Genomic DNA, 20,921 nt, shown 5'->3' with positions numbered 1-20,921 from the left:
AAACAGACACCTACAACACCTGTGTCCAGGTGCTCCAATTTGAACTACATCCACAGCAATATCTACATTTGCCTAACAAAGTTAGAACCATGTAAACAGAACACAGAAATGTTTCATCTGAAGTTATGGCATGACCAAGGGAGAATGAATACAACTCTTTAGGACATGCTCACTCCTCCTTCACCACTTTAGCAGGAGCAAGATGTAGGCTTTGTGTGAGTGGTTTGTTTCAGTACTTACAGACATGGGTGATCTGCACTGGGATCTGCAGAGCTGCCATGGGGCTGGGGGCGCTGCCCGTGCTCTCCTCCAAGCGAGCCACGCGGATCTGCACGTGCTGCACCCCCGAGCTGGAGTTACTGTTTGCTAAGCCACTGCCACATTTGTTCTCTGCAAGCTGGTGCCCTGGATTGTTTTTTTGGTTCTCGTGGAGCTGTTTAAGACCCTTTATCAGCACTGAGAGAAAAAACACTCATGCTAAAGCAGGTTGAACAAGCACATTTGAAATGCTGCAAGTGGTGATTTACCTGAGATGAAAAGAGCAAACAAAATCCTACAGAATCTGGAACTTAAGCAATCTCTAGAGATACAGAAATTAGAAATTTAGCACATACATAGACCATTTATAGCCAACTACACCAGTGAACTAGATTTCCTCATGGAACCCAGGCACTTCACAATGCTTTGGGGAAACAAACACCACACAGGCCATAAAATTTTGGAACTCTCTAAAACGATGCATGATATATATCCCCATGCTACAATCAAGTGCAAGTATCACTAGCTGTGTAATCCTGCTACCAGAAGTAAATCCTCCAATCTTCTACAACATGGAAGCAGATTTGTTCAAGACCTTGACAGAAATGTCACTGAAAATGGGGAGCAAGAGAGAATGAATGCCACAGTGGTTATATCACAATTCTTCACCTGTGTTTGAGGAGGCCCACTGCTCCAACAGAACGACCCACCCTTCTTCTCTATGATTGCTTTGGGAGCAGCTGATTTAACAGCAGGTCACAAAACCTGAGGCCTCAGCTTTTCTAGAATTCATTACAGCAAACTGCCTAAACATCTCCCCTTTGTCAGGGGAAAGAGAGCAGAGCCTGTTGATTCAGTGCTGCATTTATCTATGAATTATTTGCTGCAACAACTGCCTATTAATGTGTGGTAACCTCCCAGCTGCAGCCTTGAGGCAGGACTAATACATAACCACACTGTCAACCACAGCACAAGCGTGCGTTAAATTACATCTTTCATTAATTATGACATGACTAATTGCTCTGATTTTTTCCTCTCCCCAAGCAAGACAAAGGGAGGTCTGAAGGTCACAGACACCCCTTCGGCACTAGTTTCTCCAAGGCAGAATGGGAAAATGGTATGAAAAGTATTTGGGGGAGCCTTATACTCCTTCTTCCTCCCCTCCTCCTCACTGCAGCCAGTAGTAGATCTACTTTCTGTCTACAGCTAAGGCTCAGCACCTGACTGAGATTACATTTTAACATCATGAAGGCAACATATCTAACCTGATGCCATAGTTAGGCTGCAGATACATATCCTCTTCCACCTGAAGAAGTCACTGCCCTCCATACCAAAGATCAGCATCATCTGAGATCTGCCAGCTGAGCTGCTTAGATACATACTCTCACTTTAGCCAAACTGAGAAGGGATACAAAGTCTGTGTAGCTGTACATGTCAGCTTGGCCTGTTTGACTGAAACATTTAAGGATTGCTTGTAGGAGCAATTCAGCCAGCAGATCCAAGGGGCCAGTAACTGCCAGCAAAGGAGCAATGCGCTCTTTGGCCAGCAATGCTGTAAGCAGAGAACAAAATGCAGCCTTATTCCTTTGACATATGTGAAAAGAGCTTTCAGAAGAGAAGTGTGCAAGCAGTACATTACCAGGGAACGAAACGTCTTTGTGGTTTGCAATCTGTCTTTTAATGGTCCACCATTTACTCCGGAGCCACTGTGGGGAGCGGACACTACTCCATCCCTCAGCCAGTAAGTCCCAATTGATGTCATTTTCATCAGAAACTTCAAGTTCCGCTATCCTGGCAGGACACAGAAAACATGGAGCTGTCAGAAAGGGCCCCCCAGGGCGGCAGGGGTGCTGCACGCGTCCGGCCGTGTCACACGTAACAGCGCAGAACGACATGCTAGTGACCAGCCCCAGGAATCGACACAGGCTTCCAAGGCTCCACGCTGCCAGAGATCAAGCAGAATCAGAAACAACAGAAGATGGACTAGACCTGTTAGATGATCCAGTCCATCTCCTTGCCATGCAGGATTATTCTCCTTATTTACTTCTACATTAGGTCTTAGATCGGATTATAGTGAAGCATTCCAAGTGGTGGTACTTGCATCTTTTCTTTTGGAAAAAAACATTCCCCAAACACATCTCCAAGGCAGGAAATACTTCCTGAGATTCACTCTGAACATTCACTTAATTAATTTCATGTTATGATATTTACTTGTTTTCTTCTAAGTAACAACCATCCGTCCTTAACACAGATTTTTGCCTTCTCTCAGATGCTTCTTAGCCAAAGCAGATGAAGTTAACTACAGCATTAAACACTTCCTCATAAATCAATCCCACCAGGCTCTCCAGATAAGGGACAGTCTTCTCTACCAGAATCTGTTTGAAATCACTAAAAATCTCTGAATTGCCCTTATCTGTACATAGAGCATATGAAAGAGAGGTGAATAGTGAGGGGAAAATATTTTTGTGGAAGTTAAGAAAAGTCCTCTTCACAAATAAGGCAAGAGCACTCTTGCTAGCTAAAGAAAGAAAGAAGTAAAAATGAAAAAAAAACAACTACCAAAACCAACCCTGTAGTATAAGTAAAAGATATCTGGACAGACCAAACCAGAAATACTAAGAAATATACCCAGCACATTCTGAAATGTGGAATCAGGCTCCTCATTTTGAGTTTATGTCAAACAGCTTCAGTAAATTTGTTAATACTACTTTTTAAGTAATCCTTAAGATTTCCTGGATGTCTTGGCTTTTTATTCCCACCCAACCCATAAAAATCCACTGGCTAAAAAGCTTGAGTTAAAGGCATTCAAAATGGGAGGAGGACTGGAGAGAGCAAAAGATTTCCAAAGTCACTACCACACTGCCAGTTCAAATGTACTCAGAGATGCTGATATCCAATCAGTGTTCATTGGCCTACATGAAATTAATTTGCAGTCTCAGTTTAGCTCTTTGCAGACAAGATGTCTACATCACAGAAACCACCACCACACTTGACCCTTGTTGGTCATCTCAGCAGAGAGGCCAAGGACTGAACGGGCAGGGAGACTGAGCTACCCTCCAGTTAAGGGTTAAAGCGCATCGGTGGGGCAACGTGTGGGAAGCTTGCACGGTTTGCTGCCTGTGCTGTACCTTTTCTGTGGAATAAAGAAGACTTCAGTCTCCAGGGTTTTCAATCTGACACCTTTCACGAACACTAACATTCACTAAAAAAACAAAAAACAAAAAATATGTTCAATAATAAATCTCTGGGAACTGTAAACACAGCAGTGATTTTTGGAAGGTTCTAGAATTTTTAGTGTCTAGGAAATCAGCAAAATGGACCCCAATGGAATCCTGCTAGCAACACATGTTACAAACCTTTAAAAGTAACTAAAATAACAAACCTCAAGATCAGATTTATTTCATCCTCCTTGGTCCACTCGGTGCCTCCACTTTGTTTCCAGTTGAGATAGTTGAGCCATTTAGAGCGGCACTGCTTCTCTGAGCGCGTCCCGACCCGCTCTGCCACCGCAGCCCAGGACACACCTTGGGTGACAATGTCACCTGGCTCTGTGCTTGTCAGCTCGTGCACTACTTCTGCCAGTCTTTTCTCTTCTTTCTCTGTCCACTTTCCTGAAAGAGAGAGAAGCCCTCCACCTTAACCAGCAGCACAGACCCTCTGTTCTGATCCGTAACATGCCAGCAGATATTTAACTGCCAGGTCCAACTCTTTATTCCACGTGCAAATATTAACTTGTGAAGAAGATGTAACTGTTCTTAATTACCAGTAATTTATATTAGATCCATTCTTGATTAACAAATCAACAATTCCATTGTTCTGCTGCCGAATTTCCCTTTTCCCTTCCTCTCACACATGAATAAGGCCACACAGAGCTTGTCCAAACAGTGACCAGAGCAAACTGATCCAAGCTATCTAAACTGTATTAGCTGGAGTGAATTAACCATGCAACAATTCAGTGCACATTATTCACATGAAGTCTGACTGAATTTTCCTTTATACTTGAATATATACATTACAAAATAAACAGTACTTTACTCCTGAAGTGCCTCTGCCTCTGTCTTGACACTAAACATACAGTGTAAGTCTACAATCTTTAAACACAAGGGACAGAATTTTAACCAGAATACCCATTTCTGACACCAGCATTTACCTCACCTGTGTTGCAGGTATCCTTCATCAGTCTACACCGATCCTTTACAGATGAAGCACTTCTCCCCAGGGCAGCTCCTATTGTGGCCCAATCATTACCATGCTTTACTCTCAGCCTACAGAGAAATGTGCTCATCAGCAGTATATCCACTTAGGAAATTACCAAAATAGCAAATATTCACTAATAAAAACAGGATGAATGTGCAGTTTACAGGCTTAAAGAGAGAATGGGGAAATCACTTTACTATTAGTATTTTCTGCTACTTTTTCCTATGTTTTCCTAGAAGCCTTTTGGACCAGCTGAGCCACAAGATACATATAAAATGCATAGTATCAATCAAGATACATATAAAATGCATAGATACTATACATATAAAATGCATAGTATCTGTCTTGCAGGAAGATTGTGAGGCTTAATGAGTGTGTTAAACACAATATGAATGTTTAGATAAACAGCTGATTTCCATTCTATACAGGTTCCTCAATGATTTTCAGGTGGTGTAGAGAGCACTTGAGACATTTCAGTAATGCCCAATAAAAACCCAGGCATTCTAAAATTTAAATTAAGCAAAACATTGCATGATTACGTTCATCATTTTAGCAATCATCTCCCTCCTTCACATGACAGCAGGTTGCTTAAAATGTTGATCCATGAGTAATTCTGACACATCTGGAACCACAAGCACCTTGTGAATAACACAAACCAGCTCAACTGATCCAAACAGATCCATCAATGGAATGCAATATACTCCCTTCCTCCTTTCAGTCCAACAGTTTCTTCCAACTGCTCAACCCTGGAAACGTGCAGGAGGGGATAAAGTCTGCAGCCCCATCTCCTTGATCTATCAGGTTCATACTCAAAATTAGGCTTTTTGAGCTGATAATTTATGTATCTGTAATACTTCCTAGGGGAGATCCTACTCTTGACCTGCCACTTCCTTCAGGAATAACCTTTGCTCAAATTTCATAAAGAAAAGGAACTTCTGTTTCTCATAACCACAAATATTGACTGTGCTTGCAAAAATCTGAAACTTTCCTAGTTACAACAGAAGCCCTGCTTTAGAACTTTGTTGCATTTTGTTAGGTCCTGAACACACATTAGAAAAAAAATTAAAAGAATCCAAATGTAATTTCATTTTTCTTTAGATACTAACTACTACTTTTGGGTAGTGTTGGAGCAGTCAAATTTATTTGTAACTCTTCAGTGATTTCATACAAGTAAACCTTTAAAAATGGATCAAGCTACTACATATAAACAAGGAAGAGTGATCTTGTTCATAAGATAACTTACTCTTTAAGCTTTTCAATTTCCTCAGGAGTATACCTAAGCAACAGGTAAATAAAAAGACATTATTTTAAACAGAAGGCATACAGCATAAATATTATTTTACTAACCACACAGCACACATTTAGCTACAAGAAGAGATTAAGAAATTTCAGCTGTAAGATACAATCTGACTGAATACTTCAGAAGAATGTGAGGAACAAATGTCATTTTCCACATTAGTGCATTTCTAGGATTAACTGGTAAAGGATTCCTCTCGTTTGTCAGAAAAATTCCTCATTCTCTGTGATCTTACTCCTATGAACAGAATTAGAATTTTCTGCATTAGTCTTTCAAATAAACAGCTTCTTCCTTATTGTCCCAATTCACCATCACCATAAAGCTGACTTTCCATCAAAAAAGTATATCAGCACTGAGAAGATATTTTTAATTTTCAACTACTTTCAAAAACTAAAATTTAAAATCCTTTCTGGATAGCACCAGATCACTGCTTTAAAAAATGGCAAGCAAGGGCATAAGGGGTGAAGATCAATTACTTCCAGGTCACAGCTCTAGAAAAAATTAATCTCAGCAGATCCATCCTTGTGTCCAAGTCCTGTCATCATATCAGAATCTGTTATTCACCTTTGTTTTGATTTTTTTGTTTGTCTGTTCTTTAAAGTTGTCATTGACTACTATCAATTGAACACAACTATTGCCAAGGATGATCTATCACAATTGAGCAGAGGTGACATATTAGCAAGATCTAGGTCTGTTTGGCTGCAATACTCTGTCTCACACAGAACATGTCAAGCATAAATACATGACCCTAGTCATACCAATAAAACCATGCAGCATTAGAGGGTTTCATACTTTCCAACATGGTTTCTGTCATCATACATGCGAAGAACTCTTCTATAGACAGCAAAGAGAGGCCGATTCAGACCCCAAGCTATTGTCCTGTAGAAATCTTTTCTTTCATCTTTTGACATTTCAAATATAATTTCAGTGGCATCTTTTATTCCACGGGCCTAGAACAAAGCATTAAAAAAAAAAAGAAAAACAAACAAAAACCACAAACAAAACAGATAAAGTCTCCTAGGAATCAAGAAGTAGAACACAAGAACTGAAGCCATTATGCAACTTTCTGTGTATGACAAATACTACAGTCCAAAAGTAAAAGTGAGTATTTATGGATTAGCTCCCTCAAATACAAGCCCTTGAACACTAGGTTTTGTTGTTTTGGTTTTTTCACATTGGAGTCCAGGGAGACACAGAAATTCTAACACCTATCCACATACAATAAAAAAAGTCTGTCCAATGTATATTTTAAGATCAAAAATTGAACCACCATATAAAACATGATGGAATATGTACTGTGGTGAAATTAGTCTGGGGCCATACAAGGAAAGGCTGTCAAACCTATATTGGTTTATTACATAATTTTAGCTATTCCTTATGCAAAAGTGATTTCTTTCAATTAAACTACTCTTCTTGTTCTGATGGAAACTCAAATCCAATACAAAAACACTGCAAAGGAGTATAACAGTAAAGCTTAACTTCAGCTTAAACTAAGAATCACTGTATTTCAATTATTCAAAGCAGTACAAGAAAGCAGATAAATGGGAAAAGAATTAATCAAATGATTTATCAGTAACTCAGAAAAGTTTTTTAGCTACTTTAAAAAAGCTTCACTATATTTAAAAGGCAGTATTACCCATGAATGATTTTGTGGCAGAAACTCTAATAGGTGTGTGGGCAGACACACTCTCTTCAACTAATACTGTGGATTTTTATACCAATGAACACTAAATTCAGGGCTTTTTTTTAAACCACAAGTGAAGAATGGTGAAACTGTAATAACCAGGTTATATATTCTCAGCTGCAAGGGCTCAGCTCAAATATTCCCAGCTGCAAGCCTACCACAAATATGATTTATGGGCAATTATCACCCTCAGTGTGTTCACCACATGCCCATTAACACTGAACTCTGACCCGAGTAATTTAAGGGGAAGAAAGCAGACACAGGCATCCTGCTAGTATAGTACACAATCACAGACTTGGCACCAAGGATGTCTGGAAGTTGTATTCATTGCTCAGTAAGGAAACTGCTAATGCAATTTTTTCCACTATCTTTAACAAAGTTTTTATGAGTTCTCAATGTATAGTCAGAGAAAGAGATTTAACCATGTAAAATGTCATGTCAGGATGCTCAAAACAGGCTATATCCAGCACAAAAATGAAAAGCAATGTTACATACATTAAAGCACTTAAATCCTGTCTATGAATAAATTTTTCTTATGTATTTCAAATGGATGATGACCATTCCTACAACAAACCAATCCAAATCACTTATCGTGTATTCTGGGAAGTACTAAGGAAAGTTGGTTTCTAGCAGGAACTGCATCACCACATTAATGTGCAGGGAACATACTCTAAACATACCTTTAAATAACGCTCAATGTTACTCATCAAAATGTCAATTTCTTCCTTTGACCACATCCCTTGCTTCCACTTATGGCCTGAAAATAGAAATGACAAGTAATTACTGAAGTAAAGGCCAAAAAACAGCAAGAACAGAAGTATATGAAAACATGACCCATGCTGCAATTAACAAGAAAAAGAATAATTTTAGGTACTAAAATATAACTAGCATTAATTTTAAACAGATGTTATTTCATAACTGACAGTAACATTCAACTAATATTTAAATAATGTGAGTCAGACCCCTCTTCAAAAACATCCCATTTTTAAAAACAGAACATGAACTCCTCTATGAGCTGTCAAGTCACATTTTCAGACTTTCTCTTCAGCTGCAACTAGAAAATTTCTGCCTTTAAACTGACAGCTGAAATTTCCATGCACTCAAAATGAATCCAGAAGCTGGAACTTAAAATACAACTCAGAAGATTACCTGAGGAATTGGCAACAAGGTGGGGTTCTCTTGCATGCCTTAACACTGCTGAACATGAGAGCAGTGCCACCTACTGTGAGTGCTTTTCACAGAGGTAAATGCTCCATTAAGCCTCTTTTTGACAAGCTGGTCCTCATCTCTTTCCTTCTTTTTGCATTGGGAGTAATACTCAGGGGTCACAGCCAACATAAAACCTTGTGGTGGGTCTTTTACTTCCCCAAATAAAAGTGGCAAGCCAACAGAAACGACGTTTCCTCTCTGTCTGTGCCTTCAGTAACTACAATGCCAGCTAAGCTTTAAAAGCAAATTTGACCAACTTTATTCAGAGAGAAAATTTCAAACCTGAAGTCTATCAATAAAACATCGAAATATTCCTACTTTAGATTATCCTTTTTTCCCCTTATGGTCATACAATGCTTTTAATTGAGCTTCTGCTGGTGTGACCCAGTTTACATATTGGTGTGTGCTGGCTATCCGCCCACCCCTGCTCAGAAAAATCAGGGTACTTCCTTCTCAGCCTGCTAATTACCAGAGCTGAGAGACAGAACACACCAAAGAGACTGTCTACTCAAATCCAATTACAATGAAAAGTACAGGCATTATTACTAATTCCATTGCAACTGGTGAGAGAGTACTCTTTCCCTGTGTCCCATAGCTTCAATCTCTTCTTCCACAGTTACAGAGACAGAAAAAGAATGTATTCCAGTAATTGTGATTCACACAGGTCCAAGCCTCTGAACTGACTTAATGGGACACTGCTACTCTGTACATGGAATAACCTTTAATACCAAACTATTTTAGGAAAGGACAGATATTCTGCACTTCACATGTTTGCATATTCATAATCAAGATGATCATAACCTGCCCACAGGTCTGGGAAAAAGCATTATTAGGTGGAGACTGCTATAAAGTGACGAGCTCAGGCAACAGATGCCAAACTCTGAGCTACTGTACAAGAAGACACACACTGGCATTATCCCACTGCTATCTCTGTGACAAACCACAGAGCTTACAAGAAAAGTTCAGCCAGTAGAGATTCTCAAATATTTTTCTTGGCATATTTTACTAGAAATGCCTTCCTCAAGTTATTAATCTCTTAACTGGAATCACCAGATTGAGTGCCCTCCTTTGACTGGCTGACAGTGTCTCTTCCTAAAGGTTTCTAACAAAAACAGGGGGTTGCTTTGAACTGACTGAAAAAAAAATTCCTCTAGAAAAAGTAGAAGTCAAAGTAAGAAAAACAGCAGAGGGGCTGAGGAAACCAGAGAGACAACATGTCTTCATTTGACACTAAGTTTTTTCTCTAGGTTTAGAGAGCCACTTCCCCTGTGGGAAGGAAAGAAAAAGACAAAATCTCTTGAGTTCAGCAACTACTACATGATTGCACAGATATATCTGGAAAGGGAAGAATGCCCAGTGGGGTGGAAGTTTTAGGAGTAGCAGAGGTTCTTTCATTAGGTCCTGGTCTGCAGGATCCTTCTTCTTCTGAAGCAATTCCATTAACCTGAGCATGGATTGTTTTTCTTCTTGGTGTCCCCCAGTTCTGCTGCAGCTCCCCACCCCCTGACCAGGCAAACACAACTCTCTGCCCAATCTGGGCTGACACACAGCATCCACAGCCTTTCTCTACTCTGGCCACTCCCGTCACCACTGCAGGCATGGCCCATCTCCAAAAAGCCAGAGCAGAGACTACTTTATGCAACTTGCAAAATGTTCTGAGACGTTTGGAATAGTTTACCTTCCTACAGCATGGGAGAACTGCATTTGAAATACCCCACCTTTATTGGTTAGAGAATCCTTATCCTCTTTGGTTGTGAACCAGGCTTGGCTAACAGCTGATACTTCTTCATTGCCCATTGGGGAGATTTCATCCAACTGCTCATTCTGAAGAATCTGGAAAAGACCAATATGAAATGATACAGTCAGATATTGAGTTGTTTATATCACTTTGCAATTAACATGGAGACACAGTTTGAAGGAAAATGAAATCAGCACACCTGATCACCTTGTTGACTGCTCAAAAGTGTCATGTCTTAGATATGGCACTGGAACTATCACCTTTCTTAAAACACCTGAGTAAGATTTATCACATTAATATACAGATGTTGTGAGAATTAATTCGGTAACATTCTTTATCTTGTTTAATGTTCAGTAAGTAAGAAGAGTCTCACTGGCTGTGGTGGAAACAGGACTATATCCAGCATCTCCAATCTGGAACTTTTAAACATGGTATACCCACAAAGAAAACTGCATCTAACTGTTGGGACTGGTGACAAGATAAAGACTATTTGAGCATGTTATAAAGCTTAATTTATAACCAAAGAATGACAGAAATAACAGATAAACTCGTCTTCTATTCAGATCACAACAGAGCACATAACAACCAGTGGAGGGTTAACTCTATTACTCTTTGCAGTATTGCTCTTTGGGCAGTAACTTCAAATAACCTCTCTCATACATAAAATTATTCAACTGTCCTTTTACAGACTAGCATTTTACAAACAAGATCCATGCTCACATACACTCATTTCAAAGAGTCTTATTCATTTAGTAAGCATTTCTGATACTTGTTTCCTTTTTCATTTCAATTTAAATAAAAGCATACATCAAATAGGTAAATTTTGAAGTTTTACTGTACCTGAATCTGGGTAACAGTTCCTTCATTAATCTCATCTTCAGCTACCTCAGCGGTAGCAGTCATGGTCACCTCAAAGCTCTGGTCATTTTCTGAAACTTCAGAACAGGTGAGTTAGTTGCATACTTAACTGCTGAAGCATTTTTTTACACATCCTGCAAATATTATAAATTGTTACCTTTGAAGTGAAAATTTTGAAGAGCCTTATTTGGTATTTATTTGTTGACACAGTAAATTCACTAAAATGATTATCAACTGCTTCTCTTCATAAAATTTACATATGGATTTAGAAACCTTCAGTTTCATGCTTGACTACAACTATGACCTAATGTGAAACACAAAATGTGTTTGATGCAAAAATTTGAAACTGTATTAATATTTCTTTTCCAGCCCTTCCTCCAGTATTTTCCAGTTAAGGGACAACATTCAAATCTTTTGGCTGCATGCATTTTCCCCAGTCCTCCTCCAACTTCAACATGATAATGCCTTTATTTCTAAGGAATTTCTACCTAGTTCCACCAAATAAAAAGGTACTCCAGGTACTGCAAATTGGTATTCTAACTAGATCTGGTTTTGCCTCCCTTTGGGACATTACATTAAACTTTCTAATATTCAATCAATTTCTAGAAGACTAATTCAGTACTCATCCTATATTTTTTACATCAATCGCTTTTACACACACCTCAATATTACAAAACACTGAAAGAGTAACTGTAGTGTCTGATCATTAAAAAAACCTAAATCCTTTGCAGGAGAGCATCCAGTTGCTAAGTTACTTATCCTTCATTTTATTCAATGCACTTGTGCCTGTAGGTCTCTAAACTACTTTAATACAAGCTTATTTTGCCAGAACTAATTGTTGCAGAACTATTCAAGGCTGAAAAATATTATGATACCCAAATATATTAATAAAATTTGGAAGAAAAACACCCCATGCAAAATATTCTACTGTGATTCAAGAGTCCACTTTTAATCTTTACCAATAGATATATTTGCAACAGGAGTACATAAAAGAACTTACTTGGAACTGCAACAACAGAAATGCATGGAGTAGAATCATCAAGGCTTTGATCATCCTCTGATAAGCAAAGCCTCTTGTGTGGAGGTTCAGAGCTGTCTTCAGAGTCTACTTCATCAGCTTCTAACAACAAAAACACACCCAGGTTACTTCCTGTAAGCTAAGGAGCCTTGGACAGAGTTTTCCTAAAAAGATGGCCAAAGCAAATAGTAGAAGCAAAGGTGACAAGTTGGTTCAGTGCTTTGCTGCTGCCCAGGAACCTGGTCCAAGTTATGGGCAACAACAGCCCCCATGCTTTCTTCAACCTGCATTTTCTTTGAAAATTCCACCTACAGTCTGTCAAACACAAATCAGTCCACAGAAATTTGGGTACGTGCTTGGTTCTAAGAATCTGTTTCAACTGAAATAAACCAGCAGCTGTATCTTTGTTGGGCACACACAGACATTGGGATTTACACCTAATTCAACAATTCATTCTTTAAACCAAAGCAGAACAACTCTTGTACAGTAAGCTGCACCTGAGTAGCTCACAGAATTTGCGGGCAGGGATGTATGGTGGTCAGATCAATCAAAACAAAGAAGAAAACAAAATACTATATAAAATAATTCTATACCATTTTGAGGGCAATGGAGAATTAGGTTCCCTTCAGTATCCTGAGTCAAAGTCACAGAGTTCACGGTTTCTACTGTCACTGTGTCAGACTCTTCTTCAACTGTGCTCATACTCAGACCTGAAAGAGCAACACACAGATTTTACCCTTCTGCAGCTGGACTCCACCTGGACCACAGTGCTGCTTCCATACCCCACAGAATAAGCACAAAATCCCACAGGGAATGAGCCTGCTCTTTCATATGACAAAGCCACAATTTCAGACATTCACCTACCTTTACTTTCCTGCACACATATATTGCACAGGGTAACACCAGATAGCTTTAAAGTAACTTTCCCAGTTAAAAATAGTACCTAAACTCCTTATTAGGAGGATTTGCAATCTACTGATTTCTTTTTTTTTCAAACACAAACCTAGGCTATTACTTTTTCAGCATTTATAAATTCTTCACATCTGAAGATTTTTGTCCAGTATTTGTTCCACTATTAATTTAATATTTCTGCTATTATAGAACTGAAAGCTAGTCAGGACTGACAAATATTTTTCTAGTGTCCTATTAGTCACAGCTATCCTATTTATAGACTGCCAACTTGCAAAATTTTATTCTCCTTTCATGCATATAACTAAATGTGAAACTTGCATTTTTTCTTCAGCATTTAAACAAGAGTTACAGAAAAACTGTTTGCAAGCATTCACCAGTACAAAAAGCAACTGAGAGAATAATAATCCAGGATAAGCCATATACATTGAAGTCACAGAATTAGGGCAATATTAAGTGTCTCTGATAATTTCAATTCCACTATAAAAGTACTGCAATAAAACACAAAGTTTCTAAGAAATTCTATGTAAACCATCAGCAGTAATTAATCTGAAATAAAACAAAAACTCCACAATAAAAGTTTTATCCAAATACAAAGAGATGCAACTTTTGCTGCTGCAGAAGCTAAATGAAATCACATCTAAAATATCCAGAAGCTTTACAAAGATGTCATCAGTTTTAAGCCTGCTTTTGTTGACTTTGGCAGAGCTTTGTAAAAAGAAAATATAATCTATTTCTCCTTTAACTGCTCAGTCCTTTTCTGTGTTTACTCATATGTCAACAAACACAAAAAATTACTTTTAACTTTTACGTTGAAGCCAAAATGTTGTTTAAAAATATCCGGCTATAGCTTTAGAAAAAAGAAATCACAAACACACTACAAATTTTCCATGTACTAGGCAGGGATAGCTATATACCCACACGTAAGTGGAATTTACAACCTGGAATTTACAACCAATTCTCTGTATAATGTTAACATTACTGCATCAGCAGGAGATTATTTAATTTTTAATCAGAAAACATGTTCTTCAGTATTGAAGATCCCCAGGAGAAGTGTTATCCTAGAAAGATAAAACTACTGCCAGTCCTTCTAAAAAACTTCTCACCTCTCGAGCTCGTTGAAGGTTTGGCACATCTTTAAGCACACACAGTGACTGATTCCTCAAATGAAGTGATATTACCTTTCTGAACATGGAAAAAAATTCAGATCCCACTGACATTTTAAATCAGAGGGTTCTCAAACTTACTTTCACATCTACCATCAACAGTTCCTTGCCACATGCAAGTGTAGGAGGGAGTAACTTCCTTGGGATTCATCTGCTGCTGAGTTTTACAGCCTGTGCTCTATCCTTCCCTAGAAGCTGCTGTTTGCTGCATGGTTGTAATACTGATTTTAGGAACCCAATGAGGCATCCTTAATGCTAAAACATGAAGGAAGACATCCAAAGTGTTACAGCTAAATTAGCAGACTGTAACTTTTGCAACCCAGTTTTAAGTTATTAATTTAGCTTTTGGAGAGTGAACAAACTGGGCCAAAATAAACAGATTCTCTTCTTCATGTTCATATGTACTTTGTAAGTATGTTTTACTACAGGGACTGCTGTAGTAAAAATCCCTAAATTTACTGGAAATGAGGTGGAGGATTCTTCCTTAATTTATGTCAACTAGTTATCACAACATTTATTTTTCTACAATCAGTTGAAAGCATCCATTTTTCACCATTTTAGCGGCCTGAAAGACATGAGATTTATAAGACACATTACAACAGTCATTTACTTCACCTACAGCTGTTCTGCAAGCAGTGGAAATTACAGCATCATCCACAGCAGAAGACAGAGCAGACCATTCCTCCTTTTTTATTTGAAGACTGATGAAAATTGAGTACAGGCACAGCAAAGCTGTGTCATTCTTTCAGCAGTTACTCAGGACTTGATGAAAATCAATCTGTATATTTAGAGGATTTGGATACCAAATAAAAAATACAAGGCAATCCCTTTACATTGCCTGCCTTGCTGGTTTGCAAGTTAAGAGGGAACAGGACACAGCATAAAAGGGATCCATCCATCCAAACATGGCATCCCAGGGATGGGGAGGAAGCTACATCCAGGCTCAGTAGCTGCTACCCTGGCACTTCCATGCAAAGCTGTAACAGGATTTAGCTCTGAGGAAGCACATCTGAGAGCACCACTGATTCCTCTGATGGAGTCACACATCTGCAGCTCTCAGCTCCAGCTCCCCAAAATTGCAGAGTACCCCAACCCAACACCAGGCACTGCACCTTGTTCAAGGACCTGTGACTTCCCAAGAAACATTCCTCAATGGAATTCCTGGATGGAGGATGAGTTCATAACTCCTCGATTTCCCAAAAACGGTTTATGCCACTTGCAAGTGCAGGCCCTCCAAAAAAAATGATGCTCTGTGTAAGATACTCATGATTTAGTGTATCCTAAGTTTTCTGAGTAAAGGTAATAACCTTGATCAAGCCTTGATAAAAACTTAAAAAGAGCCACAATCTTGATTCCCATCAACTTTAATGCATATGGCCTTGGAGCACAATTGAACACTGAGTAGAAAGAACATGAGGAATGAAGCCAAAGTCAAATGCATATTTTGGACACTATTTTTTATTCACTAGATCATACAAATAGAAGAAAACTGAAAGAAAAACCAACCAACCAGGTTCTTCCAAGCTGCATTTACCCCAGGACAGGTGCACCAACCCATTAATACATGAATGAGTGACCAAAATCAGGAATAACTGTGGTGGTTCTTTTGACTGAATAGGAAACAATCCCCACATCTTACAAACCTCATTGTTTCACGCTTAAACAATGATGCAGCTACCAGGTACTGTGAACATGCATCAGATATGACAGATCCACAGGGAGCTCAGTGGCCAAAGCCCAGTCCTGCTGCCTGAGCCAACACCCTTGGATGCCTTCTCCTGATGCTGCCTGCAGGACACCCTCAATCCATCCCAGCACAGAGGCTGGAGCCATGGTGAGCAACGCCAGACCATAGCAGAGGCTTTGGGATGTGCCACATGAATTCAGCTCATTACATACACCTGCACAGCCACACATCTGCTCTTGCAAAAGCCAAATGCAAAGTAAGTAACAGTCATGGTTTATTAATTAGTGAGAATTAGGACCTGAGTAGTCTCATCGCCCCCAAAATATCACCTTCTTTTCACAAGTTCACTAGGTGTGCTTTTGAAAATGCAAACAAATTTTATTTTAATCAAAAGGCCTCCTTGAATTTTAAATTAACAACCCAAGGTTCTTCTTTAATCCTTGATTCACACACACATTCTTTACAGAGGTGCCAATCCATCACTAATATTTCATTTTCTGAAGGAGGGTGTTAGCTTTTGGGGAAGAGAACAGTGTTGGATAGACATGCACCAAAAGTGTGGGTGCCATAATCCATAACGAAATAGCACCTTAGAAATCAATGTCACTTCAATAAGCATTTTTTGCCTTATTGGAATTCTGTGTGTTTACCAAATTCAACACTTTTTAGAGCAGCATTACCATTTCAAACAGGTTTCAACATGCAGCCAAAGAAGTGGGAAAATACTTCATCTACAAGACACATTTAATACAGATTTCCAATACAAGATTTCCACTAAAGCCACATAACAGAGCTGTTCTTATTTACTTGGGAAGCATGCAGCAGAATTATAGCAGAAAAAAACCCAACAAAGCTGATTTTATACCAAACTGAAAAAAAAAAAAAGTAATATCCTAATACAAAATTCCTTTAATTCTAAATAACCCTCATCAGACAGATGGGCTCAATTATTCTGTGGGCTGAAAATTAGGCACTTCTAAGAAATAGTATTTTTACTCTTGCAGATAGAATTCTGTCATTGCCCCTAGTTATTAACTGAATGTTATGTCTAATCTTTAGTGGACTGTTGTAAATCTTAAAATTTCTATAGTAAGTTGAATTAAAGGCTGCATTCTCTGAATTGGGCAATAAGTATGTTTCACTAAATCCTGTAAAAAGCAAAACCTGAAGATTATTAAGGGAGGTTTCCAGTTACTGTGGCATTTAACTGGAACAATCCCATGGAACACGTTCGGATTTGTTCAAGAGTAACACTAAGGAAACAAAGTCATTACAGGACCTCATATTTTAGGATGCCTGAATGTTTAGTGTATTCCACACCAAGCCAGTACTTCCAGTACATTATCAGGAGCTTTCATTATTCAACCAGTGCCAATGTTGTTTGCTAATACTCAACAAACCCCCCCCAACTTTATAGCAGACCAAATGGGTTCTGCTCAAATTCAAAACTCCACCAGGCAGAAATTTTCTCTAACAGCAGCCAACAATGGATACAAAAAGGAACCAGGGAGTTGAGTCTGGGGCATACAAGGATTTATTAATCTGTATCAGCATGAGATTACAGTCCTGTTGATACAGTTGCATCCTACTCATCAGTGGTATTTAGAGAAGTAGGCCATCATTGAAACAGAAACTACGGGAGACACAATGGGACAAAGTGTTCTCATTTGCATTGATCCAAATTTGGCAGAACTCCACGAGTTTTAGCCTGTCCATTGAAAGTTTAATAAAAAGCACTGAGCATGCTTTAAGTGTCACACAGGGGAAAAAAACTGACACAAAACAAAATAAAACCTATGTCCTAGCTCTTTCACAAGAAATAAACACAGAAGTTTCAAGTTTTCTTTTACAGGAATTGGCTCTTGGGTACAAGGTTATGGCTATGGATAGAAATCTTCCTAAGTGTATATACTAAAATTCTTTTTCCCTCATGTAAATCCAGTTCCATGCTAAGCATTTCAGTAACTTCTTCACCTTTATAAGCAATGGGTAGAATTTCAGCATGCAAGAAAAATAAGAAAAATTATCCTAACTATAAGACTGATAAGAAAATAGAAGTGTTTCTTGCTTTCTGATGGACAGATAAGCACAGAAATGATGCTCAAAAAAAGGAGAACATGCAAAACACAGCAGAGAGATCTTTGTCTCTTGTATGGACACTTTTTATAATTTTGTGTGGTTAAGAGAAAAATCAGTATTTCTGGGCATTCTCCTTAAGGAGTTATAATTAATGCTCAATCTTTTCAGTAAGTCATAAAACATCATGAAATTGTTTATTATTATAATCACGTGAAATGATGTAAATGAAAACCAGAATGAGATGTGTCCATTTCAATGCAAAACCCACATCTCCTGGTTTTGCAAAGGAATTCTAACTATGCTGTCAAGAGGCCAACCTACATCTGTAGCCAGAGCAGTGCTGGCAAACAAAAAGCATTTTCTAGATTACTTCAAGTAACGATGGTCAGGTGGGGCTGAACAGTGCAACTCTTTGTGAATGAATACATACAAATACTACCAGCCAGCTGAAGAAGTATCTGGTACAAGTGTAACACACTTCACCATGCCCAAGGGCACAACCAAGAATAAACAGACCTCAAAAAAAAAAAAAAAAAAAAAAAAAAAAAAAAAAGAAGGGGGGGGGAAAAAGGCTTTTTCAACCGGAATCCTTTATTTTGGCAGAACAGAGCATGGCTCTAGTGCACAAAATCCTGGTACCATCCTAAAATGAAACCCCTGATCTTGGCAGAGCCGAACACTTCAGACTCCACTTGCCCTAAGCAACCTCAAATCACAACTCTCGCTGGGAAAAAAAAAAAAAAGAGCTTATGAAACAAACCAGATAAAACCCACAAGCTCAGGGTACCCCAAGCGCAGACCCAGCGAGAGGAAATGGAGAAATTCAAACGCGATCGTGCAGGTGGGCCTCTTATTAGAGACATCCAGGTATGCGTGAGAGAGTTAAAACCACAAAAAACAACAATAACTTAAAAATAATAAAACATAATAAACAAAACAAACGCTCTGGTGGCCTCCCCTTGCCCTGCCCTCCCAAGGGAGCCGGGTTTGGTCATTTCCAGGGCCGCTCCGTCCGTCCGCTTCATAATTTCGCAGCGCGCAGCGCTCCCGCGGCCCGGCAGCTCCGCGGGAAGGCGGGAGCCGCGGCCCAGGGTCGGCCCAGGGCTCTCCCAGGGGAGCAGCCGGCGGGAGGCAGCGGCCCTGCCCCTGCCCCGGCACTGCCCCCGGGGCGGCGGCTCCGGGCCCGCCTCAGCCCCGCTGCCCCGCGGCCGCCAGCGCCGCCATTTGGCCCCGCGCGGCCGCCGCCATTTTCCCGTGCCCTCGGCGGGCGGCGGCGCTGGACGGCCCCGCCGCGGGCTCCGCTGCCCGCCCGGCCCTGCCCGCCCGGCCGGCAGCCCGAGCCGAGCGCGCTGAGCCGCGGGGCCGCACACGGCCGCTCCCCTCCCCGTCCCCTCCCCTCCGCCCGCGGCCGCCGCCGCTGCCCGGAGCTCCCGGCCCTGCGATCCCGCAGGGCCCCGCGCACTTACTTCCTGTTTTGGGTCCGGGCACTTGAGAAACCAGGATGGAGACTCCCAAGTACCAGGATGGAGGCGCCGGGCGGCGGCGGGCGGCGAGCGGGGGAGGCGGAGGCGGCGGCGGGGCGAGGCGCTGCGAGCCCGCCGGAAGGGCCCGCGTCCGCCCGCCCGGCGCTTCCGCCCGCCCGCCCGGCGCCACAAAGCGCACGGAGCCGGCCCGGAGCGCCGGCGGCGCCGCAAAGCGCACGGAGCCTTCCCCGCCTCGCTGAGGGGCCCCGGGACCGAGCCCCTGAACATCCGCACGGAATGGATGGGGTTGAGAATGGCCTCTGAGATCATCGAGCACGACCTACAGCCGAATGCCAGCCTGTCAACCAGTGCATGGCACTCAGTGCCGCATCCAGACCTTCCTTAAACACCTCCAGCGATGGTGACTGTGAAAAACACCAATCACTTGTTTTTGAGATTTTAAAAGTTTAATAGTAATAAAATGGTTATAAAATAGCAATATAATTAGAGTAATAAAATTTTGGACAATTTGAATTAGGACAATGTGAGACAATAGAAACATAGAGTTACGGACTGTCCAGGCACCTTATTCTGGGCAGCACAAGCCCGTAAAAGGACACCCGTTAACAGAGGATTTACCCTTAAAAACAATGACCTGTTGCATATTCATACATCTCATACATGATGCATAAATTCCATTCAAACGCAGGATTCTGCCTGGTCAGTGTCAGCTTCTTCCTCTGGATTCTGACGGCGTCGTTCTATCTGAGCGAGGCGGGAAGAAGTTAATTTCTTCTGATAATGGAGCAATAAATTCTTCTTCTCTGAAAGACTGAGGTATCCTGTGGCTGCTATCTAGCTGCAAGTCCTTTCTAAAAAAAAGTATCTTACATAGCATAGTTTCTATTTTAACATTTTGTTATAACCTAAAACTATATTTAACACATTACTTAAGAGAATTAATACAGCATAACTTTCTAACACAGCACATTAAATATTCATTTCAATATTTGCAAAAAGCCAATCATACAATAGGCATTTTTCACAGTGACTCCACCACTTCCCCGGGCAACCCATTCCAATGTTTAATCAATGGATGTAAATCAATATCTAATTAATGGCCACACATATGATGAGGGCTCTGGAGCGTCTCTCATATGAGGAGAGGCTGTGTGAAGTGGGCTTTTTAATCTGGAAGGGAACCTCAATGTGTATAAATATTTCAAAGGTGGGTGCCAAGAGGACGGTGCCAGACATTTTTTGGTTGTGCCCAGCGGCAGGATGAAGAGCAGTGGCCATAAACTAAAACATGGAAAGTTTCACCTCAACATGAGGAACAACTTCTTTACATTGAGTGT

At 40.3% G+C, this 20,921-nt stretch overlaps 1 protein-coding gene across 1 annotated transcript in view; it reads right to left on the bottom strand.

The window, feature by feature from the left end:
* DMTF1 (cyclin D binding myb like transcription factor 1) overlaps nucleotides 1–19,700 on the bottom strand; it is a 28,873-nt gene extending 9,173 nt beyond the window's left edge. Inside the window, exons 1-12 of the mRNA XM_030959849.1 lie at nucleotides 19,567–19,700; nucleotides 12,853–12,969; nucleotides 12,242–12,361; nucleotides 11,224–11,318; nucleotides 10,364–10,478; nucleotides 8,117–8,193; nucleotides 6,545–6,702; nucleotides 5,699–5,731; nucleotides 4,414–4,523; nucleotides 3,641–3,869; nucleotides 1,898–2,049; nucleotides 241–456 (exon numbers count right to left, since the gene is read on the bottom strand). Coding sequence (XP_030815709.1) covers nucleotides 241–456; nucleotides 1,898–2,049; nucleotides 3,641–3,869; nucleotides 4,414–4,523; nucleotides 5,699–5,731; nucleotides 6,545–6,702; nucleotides 8,117–8,193; nucleotides 10,364–10,478; nucleotides 11,224–11,318; nucleotides 12,242–12,361; nucleotides 12,853–12,961 — 1,414 coding nt within the window. The 5' untranslated portion in view covers nucleotides 12,962–12,969; nucleotides 19,567–19,700. The remainder of the gene's footprint in view (nucleotides 1–240; nucleotides 457–1,897; nucleotides 2,050–3,640; nucleotides 3,870–4,413; nucleotides 4,524–5,698; nucleotides 5,732–6,544; nucleotides 6,703–8,116; nucleotides 8,194–10,363; nucleotides 10,479–11,223; nucleotides 11,319–12,241; nucleotides 12,362–12,852; nucleotides 12,970–19,566) is intronic.
* Nucleotides 19,701–20,921: the final 1,221 nt, after the last annotated feature.

The sequence above is a fragment of the Camarhynchus parvulus genome, chromosome 1A (genome assembly GCF_901933205.1).
Source record: "Camarhynchus parvulus chromosome 1A, STF_HiC, whole genome shotgun sequence".
Taxonomy (NCBI): Eukaryota; Metazoa; Chordata; class Aves; order Passeriformes; family Thraupidae; genus Camarhynchus; species Camarhynchus parvulus.
Note: the sequence above shows the minus strand (reverse complement) of the source record. Positions and strands in the feature narration are given on the sequence as shown.